At 31.6% G+C, this 8,626-nt stretch overlaps 1 protein-coding gene across 1 annotated transcript in view; it reads left to right on the forward strand.

Moving 5' to 3' along the window:
* LOC106673135 (F-actin-monooxygenase MICAL3) overlaps positions 1-8,313 on the forward strand; it is a 73,008-nt gene extending 64,695 nt beyond the window's left edge. Inside the window, exons 12-26 of the mRNA XM_014405133.2 lie at positions 18-678; positions 742-948; positions 1,017-1,183; positions 1,258-1,458; positions 1,528-1,635; positions 1,709-1,844; positions 1,919-2,112; positions 2,183-2,396; positions 2,456-2,544; positions 2,620-2,907; positions 2,992-3,163; positions 3,309-3,400; positions 4,273-4,464; positions 4,533-4,697; positions 4,778-8,313. Of these exons, the coding sequence (XP_014260619.1) occupies positions 18-678; positions 742-948; positions 1,017-1,183; positions 1,258-1,458; positions 1,528-1,635; positions 1,709-1,844; positions 1,919-2,112; positions 2,183-2,396; positions 2,456-2,544; positions 2,620-2,907; positions 2,992-3,163; positions 3,309-3,400; positions 4,273-4,464; positions 4,533-4,697; positions 4,778-4,993 (3,102 nt within the window). The 3' untranslated portion in view covers positions 4,994-8,313. The remainder of the gene's footprint in view (positions 1-17; positions 679-741; positions 949-1,016; positions 1,184-1,257; positions 1,459-1,527; positions 1,636-1,708; positions 1,845-1,918; positions 2,113-2,182; positions 2,397-2,455; positions 2,545-2,619; positions 2,908-2,991; positions 3,164-3,308; positions 3,401-4,272; positions 4,465-4,532; positions 4,698-4,777) is intronic.
* The last annotated feature ends 313 nt before the right edge of the window (positions 8,314-8,626 follow it).

Below are 8,626 nucleotides of genomic sequence, written 5' to 3' on the forward strand. Positions count from 1 at the left end.
ATTTAAATAATTTTTAGGCGACATCACCTCCGAATGTTAGTGAGGACTCCAAGTCCACTTATGAAGAGGAAGACGAGAGTTTGAAAACAATAGTACAAGATGCTTCAAACCAGACTGAAACACCTGTAGTTAGTGATGAAGAAGTTGGGCCAACAAAGGTGAAAGAGGAGAATGAGGAAATATCTGTACAAGATGAAGGTAGACAGGTGGAATCCACAAACGAAGACGATTCTCTTAGTGAGAAAGAAACTGTTCAGGTCAAAACCGAAGACACTTTCCTCAAAATCAGTTCACTCACCGAGCCGGATTTGAGCGGCTTAGAACTCCTCTCGAACAGTATTGCTCAGCATGAAAAATATCAAAGTTCACCCGAACAAAATGAAGTTTCTCAAGAATCAGAAAGACACTACGGTGGAGGACTTGGCCTGTTGTGCGAAGTAGCGGCCAATCACGGTTTCTTTAATGGTTTCACTGAGGATTCGCCTTCTCCTGGCACGCTGAATGCACAAGTCGAGACAAATACGCAGATCAACCTTCCAAATTTGGATACACCACCCAGCTTGAGCCCAAAACCTGAACCTCTAGAACCGACTATCACACCTATTAAATTGTCGCAGAAAAGCGAGTTAACAGTAACAAAACCGGTTAAAAAGTTTTTGCCACTCAAGCTAAAAAAAGGTAAATCGAACTACTGATACCTTATTTGTCAGTTTGATTCACATGATTTATTTTTGTAATTAGTAAAAATGGAAAGGACTTCAAGAGAAAACACACCCCCATCAAGGACACCAACACCCCCGCCTCAACTATCACCGTTAGGTGATATAAAAACTACAATAGCAATTAAGAAAATTACTACTCCTGAGCCAGTATCTCCAGATACAACTTCTAAACCTCCAATACTTCCAAAAAAGAGACCAGGAAGGCCAAAAAAGATAATTAAATTTGGTAATTAAACTAATTATTTAATTATTATTTAATAATAAGTAACAATTCATATTTATTCAAACTTTCAGTTGAAGATGATGAAGACATAAAGGAGTCAGAAGAGGATAAAAGGAAGATTGAACTACCTCCGGTTCTGGAACCTTGGAGTGCACTACCAAAGCAGAAGGTGTCCTCCATTCCTCCTACACTGACTCCCCATAAAAAACGAAAGAGTCTTGAAAACTCAATCTTAGAGGTATAGCATCATTATGCCTTATTTTATAACAAAATTGAGCAATGTTTTTTTAACGGATTAATTTTTTTTTAAAGGAGCCGGAATCTTCATCAAGGTTCCAACCACCAATATTAACACCTTCGAGCCCTGCAAAGCCGCCTATCAAGAAAATGAAACTACTGAAAGACGTTGTTAAAAAGCTCGATTCACCTATTCCTCCACTAGCAGTTCCTGATGATGACCTTGATCATCTTCCAAAAAGCCGTATTCGGCCAAAGCTAAAAGCTGAAGCAAAAGTACATCAAATAAATTTATTTAACAAAATTTTGACTTACATTTAAATTTGACTTATATTTAAATTCAAGGTTAAATCCTACAATGATGATGATGAACTTGATGAAATAGTTCCAGTAGAGATCAAGGAAATACCCAAGACTCCAATCCAACCCGTTTGGAGGATATCAGAACAACAAGTAATTAAAATCGTGTAAATACTGTATTAATTTTCAAATCTGCTTATTAAAACACCTTTTTTCATGTTAATAGGGCAAAAAACAAAAACCGACAAGTGTCGAAAAGAAAAAAGTTCCCGAAAAAGTAAAACTAGTCCCGAAAGTTGAGGTTGTGGAGCCTAAACAAGAAGAGAAGGAAATTGAGTTACCAAAACCATCTCCTTACAACCGTAATTATTTTTCCAATAAAACTAATAAACATTAATCTCTGTAATATTTAATTATTAACTCTAATTTTATTTAGAAACTCCGGACTGTAAATTGGCCGAAGAACATCTGAATCAGCTTCCTTGCGCCATTATGATGGCCAAAGGAGGTCTCTTTTATACAGGACAGATAACTCAGGCCAAAGCTGAAGGTATTTACGAAGTCGTTTTGGAGAAAGAAAGGCACAGAAAACCACACATCATGTGCAGTGAAGAACTTATAAACAACGCTGTAATTATATTATAAAGTTCAACCCTTTCTCCTTGGCCACTGCATGACTGATTTTTTGTGTTTTGTTAAGATATTGGAAGTAAGACTGGAAGGTACGCCTCTTACTACCGGAACTAGAATATGTGCATATTGGTCTCAGCAGTACAACTGCTTGTATCCTGGCTCTGTGTCTTCGAGTTGTGGTAAAGAAGATAAGTTTGTAAACGTTGAATTCGATGATGGAGATAATGGCAAGATAAATAGAGACGACATAAGACTCTTGCCTCAAGATTATCCAACAATCGGTAAACAGGTGCAGTTTGTGATTTAATAAAAGGAATCTTAATGGCTCTTGTTTTTTTAGAATACGATCCAAATCCATTATCTTTGTTGGGAAAGAGGAAGAGGCTTAACTCATCAACTAGTGCTGATAGCAATGTAAAATCACACGAGGTAGCAATATTTTCATAACTACTTTAGCATCTTCACTGGTTTAATTTGTGTCTAAAACTTGTGTTTATCTTACAGCAACAGGCTGATTTAAGTTCACCCAAAGGTCCCGTTGAAGAGAAAGCAGATAAAACTCAAAATGAGATTGTTGAAGATAAGCCAGTTGAAATCAAGAAAGAAAAACCCTTTGAACAAGATGACGTTATCAAACCTCCTAAGAAGAAAAAGAAGAAACCGAAACAAGAAAAGACAAGTGAAAAAGTGGAAGAATTATCGGAAAAAAGTCTAAATCCAAAGGCCGAGAATGACTTGGATGAGGAAAGTGTCGATAATAATTTCCCTTCGATTATCTCATCTATTGTCGAGGTTTGAAACTTTCTGATATTGATTGAAACAACATAGTAAATCAAGTAAACCGCCCATACTTATCCTCTTTGAAATTTTAAATAGGACTTTTTCCAGAGTGAGCAGGAAAGGAAAAGAATCAAAAAAGAGAAGAGGCGGCGTTTGCTGCTCGAGAGAGGAGGAAGACTGCATAAACATAAACACAAAGACGGTTGTAGAACACACCACAAACGTAAGCATAAGCATCACAGGAAGCACAAACGTAAACATTCAATCGGTAAATTAATTTTATAAATTGAAGTGCACTATGTATGTTGTTTTGGAATTCATGTATAATTCGTTTAGAAAAAAAAAAGTGTGTCTATAAGATAATTTAGTTTTGTTAATTGATTTTGGTTTAACCAATTTTTTTTTCATTACAGAAAAAGATGAAAAGAACCGAAACAAGACCACAAAATCTGATGAGGCAAAAACACAACCTGACAAGAAGATACCCAAAGAAGATACTACTAAAGTAATTACATTTTAATATTGTCTACATTTTTCTTATAGTTTATTGAATGTAAGTAAAAGTTAATTTTATTCTGAACAAAATTGGAGCCTGGTATATCTTGTAGTTAAATTAAAGACTAATACAAAACAGTATCAATTATTGCATAAATTAGTGCATAGTAGGTTGACATGAGACCTCTGTTGTTTTAAACCTATTTTTATATGTTTTTGCATACGGTTGCTTTTCTTGATTTATTTTATTTTATATATTTTTAAACTAGAATTGATGAAAATAATTGTACACAATTCACTATTTTTTGTGGTCCGCTTGACCAATTAATATCATTCAATTAATTAAGGTTTTAAGTTGAGATAAAAAAGTCAGTGTCACGAGCGGGATTCGAACCCATGACTAAGTTGGGACGTTAGTGTCTGAGAGGATCGAAGTCATGATAGCTCAAGTGGTAGAGTAGTGGTGTATCAAGCTGAAGGTCGTGGGTTTGAATCCCTCTCGTGACACTGACTTTTTTATCTCAACTTAAAACCTTAATTAATTGAATGATATTAATTGGTCAAGCGGACCACGAAAAATAGTAAATTTAATGAACTAAAATGAAGTATACTTCACTGAAGCTCTCCATGGCCATTTCATTTGTCACCGAGAATCAAATTGATTACACGACATTTGAAAAATGGCGCAAAAAGGAGGGAAAATTCAAAAGGTGTGGTTGAGTTGGGAGGTTAGTGTCCAAGTGGATTGAGGTCACGATAGCTCAAGTGGTAGAGCAGCGGCGTATCAAGCCGAAGGTCGTGGGTTCGAATCCCGCTCGTGACACTGGCTTTTTTATCTCAACTTAAAACGTTAATTAATTGAATTATACACAATGTTTCCAGAATCCTCAACCGAAGAAATTGGCAAAGAAGAATGTCAAATCTAAATCAAAAATCGCTGCATTCCTTCCTGAGAGGCATGAGTTGTGGGCTTGGAAAGGTGAAGGCGTGAAACGAGGACGTGCGCTTGGCCCACGAGGCAAAGGGAAGAAGATTTTTTATAAATCAATTCAAAGAGGAAATGATCTCATTTCTGTAAGTTTTAAAATTGCTTTTATTAAATTTAAAAAATATATATATATTACAATAAAGTTGTTTTAAAGGTTGGCGATTGTGCTGTTTTTGTGTCAACTGGAAGACCTGACAGGCCGTTTATAGGGAAAATTGAGTCACTATGGGCTACCATTAAAAATAGTATGGCTGTGAAAGTGTCCTGGTTTTATCACCCGGAGGAGGCTATTGGTGCACCAGAACATCTCAATTATCCTGTGAGTGTTAAGAAACAATAAATATGCGTGCTTATATGTTTTTTTTTTTTTTTAATTTCTAAGTTCTCATGAAATTTCAGGGTGGGCTTTTTGAATCACCCCACAATGATTGCAATGATGTACAAACCATTTCACACAAATGCGAGGTTGTACCGTTGAAGGATTTCCTCGAGAAAATGAAAGAAGACCCAGAATTCTTGGACCATGTGTATGAAAACCAAGAAATTTACTATCTCGCTGGTCATTATGACCCTCATAATGAAAGTATCACGTTTGAACCGGGTGTTCAACAGTAAAAAATCTGTAAAACTCTTTTACTGTTTGAAAACTTACAAGGATCGAATACCCTAAACATAGATTTATTCAAAGGTTCTTGTTTTAGATGCTTTAGAAAGAGAATAATTCTAAACAGAGGTCTAAAGGAACAAATAGATTTTCCTAATCTTAGTGATTTATCTTCGAGGTAGCTTTCTACTGTGTGTGACATGTATATAAATTATTTTAAAAAAAAATGGGAATTTAGGTGTTTATGTTGTCAAGACATATACTTAAAATCCAAAATAAGACTAAATATAAGGAAAAAGTAAATCAAAAAGTATATTTTTATACTGATTTGCCTTTTTATGAGGTTTTATTTTTATTTGCTATATTTTAACAATAAAAATGAAACAATCTGGGATAACATAAGCACCAGTCTTGTTGAGACATTTGTATCCCATTTTTTTACATTAACTCTCATTATATAGTGTGAATTTGAAAGTCTTCCTCTTTTATTGTCTAGCTGCAACTTATACGCTTCATCGTTCTTGTCTTTATCACTACGGTGAATTCATTATTAACCAAGGAAGAAACTTGCGTTAAATTATATTAAATATAATAATATTATGAAAACAGTAGTAAAAGATAGATGATAAACTATACAAAGTAGATTTAAAAAAAGAAAAGAATGAAAGGCTGTTTGTGCCATTTAAATATATATTTTATTATGTTTCATTCTTACTTCTTAAAAAGCAAGCTTTAAAACGGGCTTGTTTAATTTTTACGTTTTTAAAAAAGTGTATTTTATTATTACCTGTATTATAATGTAAGAGATTTTTTTTTTTTTGTAAATAGAAAACCTTGATTCAGACCAGGGTAATTATTTGCCTTGGTTTAGTTGGAAATAAATTTTCTTCTATTTGAACTGGTAAGAAGATTTTGAAAGCAATATTTCATTTTCATTACTATTTTCTTTAATGTGATATAGTTTCATATGTATAGCACTGTATAGTATATACATATAACTCCATATAGTATCGTATATTTATATATAAACATTACGTTGTACCTTACTGTATACGATTTATATTCCTGTTGACATTTGTTGATTTTTTTTTTTTTTAATTTTGTTTGTTGGTTTTTGTATTTTAACATTCTCAATAGCTCAGTGAAAATCTTTTTGTTGAATGATTCTTTTGTAGACAACTTCAAATACTGCAAATAAAACAGTTGTACACGCTGGATTAAATCGCTTTAAAATGTGTTTTTGGTGCCTTTCGGAAGTACAATCACTACAAGTGTTATATTACAATTCTTCACTTAAATAATACTTTGCTGCCTTACAAAAATGAATTAAAGACAAAATGAGCAAAAGAATTGTACTTTTGCTACCGACACAAGCAATATTGAAAGTTATTGGAGTTGTGAACTAACACTACAAATGTATGTTAATATAAGTGTTGCGGTATTAAGTTTTATGCCTTGACAATGCTTATTTTTTACATTTTTACTGTCCTTTAGATGTTTTGTTATTAATTGATAACAGTAAACTGATTTGTAATTGATAATACATTCTAATTTTTATTGTGAAAAATAAATGTGCTTGGATTGAAAATTGTTAGGTGCATACTTTTTGAAAAATTGTTATATACAAGACTTTTTTGGGACAATAAGACACTTACAATCATAAGCGTGTGTTAGCTGAATGTTATATTTTATAGAAACATTAAACACTAGTAATAAATAGAACTCTATCAAAGCATTTACTTTTTCTCCATCCAAATTTGAACAGTTTGGAAATATTTTTTATGGTGGTGCATCGATGATAGTCATGTTCTGTATATTAGATATTCTTTACTTATAACATTTCAGAGTTGGCAAATTGCTCAAAGAGCTTCTCGAAAATTCTTTGAAAAACATGTTCTTAAAAGTCTGCACAACAGAGAGGTTAAAAATATTCAGGATTTTTATTGCAACTGTTTAAAAAACAAACGAACTTTTTAACGCATAAAGCACATTAATTACTTGTTGAACATCATTACTTCAAATATATATACATTAATACTGTATTTTATTGGCAGGTAAACCATTGTTTTCACTGTGCTATTTAAAAATGTGCTTTTTAAGTTATTTGTTCCTTTATATATACCAGGAAATGGGCATGTAAAAATAATAATATAAAAAGAAGAATAAAAAGGACAAGAGTTAACAAACATAGAAAACAGTATGTCATAAACTGTAGACTCTTTGTTCATTTGAAAATTATTTTGTATATTTTTAAGATTTTGCACTATTTGTATAGCTATTTTATTAGGTAAATTGCACAAAAGTATTGTGATATGTTTATAGTGAAAGTAGTGTTTAAATAAAAAAATATGTAAAAATTAATTATAAAAGAATAATAATGGCTTTAAATAATTATTTTATGCTAATGAAAGCCAGCTAAAATTATAATTAGGAATCCAAAATATACAGAGTCTTATATTTTAAAATGATTCAAGAGACCATTATTATTCTAAGAACTTTTTTCTTGAACATGTTGATAGACTTAATAGAATAAAATAGATTAGTTTGAAATCTTATGTCTATAGATAACAGCTGCATTAATTAGTAATGTGGAAAAAAAGAAGTAACATATTTATCTACATTCATAATATCTCACCAATATTTTAAATGTTAATTTTAAAAGAGCAAATAAAATTGTTAGATAAAATGGATAAAAAAGTTTTTTCTAATTTTAAGTTAATTAGCTCTATAAATATAATTTTATTCTTCAATCATTATAATATACATATATAACGTGCAATTAATTTTTTGTTTCTAATATTAGTTTTAAAGAAACGATAAAATGTGTAAACTTTTGGTAGAGCATTTATCAAATGTCCCCCTTGCATAATATTCTTAAATATTGGTTATAAAAGCAAAGCGATAGGGGAGAGAGAGAGAGAAAGAGAGAGAGAGAGAGAGAGAGAGAGAGAGAGAGAGAGAAAAAAGTGTTATTTGTTGTACTTAGTTGATTGTCATTTAACAATTGCAGTCATTAAAGAATCCCCTCCTGTCTTTATTTAAGGATATTATTGTTGGTATTATGAAAACGATTAAGGCTACCATCTTAAAAGCCTTTCTTAATATCAAAATACGCTTATAAGATATATAAATTATGAATACTTTCTAAAAATGTATGACCTAACTAGTTTTGTGCTGATATATATTTTTCAATAAGAAAAAACAAAACATTTGTTTTTAATAAATAATACATGTATAGTAATAAATGTGCAACATACAAAGAATTAAAATGTATGAAATATTAGTTGCCATTAATGAAAAATAATAAAAGGAAATGAAGGTGCTATCTCGATAAAAGACTTTTATTTATACAACCTTAAAACAAGTGTGAGACTATTGAAAACAATAAAAAGAGTCAAAGTAAAAAAAATATCCTTAATTCATTGATTTTTATATTTACTATAAATTATTTTCCATCATGGAGCTGATGATAGAGTTAATCTGCTGGTCAAAATTTCCTAGATTTGTACACAACTATTTTGATTTTGGGGCGCTGTGATGACCAAATAGTAATAGTGTCTGACTAATATACTACCAATTCTTGGTTTGAATCCCTTGGACTTATATTCAAGAATAATTCAGGGGAAAAATGAAAATTGTATAGA

The sequence above is a fragment of the Cimex lectularius genome, unplaced genomic scaffold (assembly GCF_000648675.2).
Source record: "Cimex lectularius strain Harlan isolate CLEC.00 unplaced genomic scaffold, Clec_2.1 scaffold341, whole genome shotgun sequence".
Lineage (NCBI taxonomy): Eukaryota > Metazoa > Arthropoda > Insecta > Hemiptera > Cimicidae > Cimex > Cimex lectularius.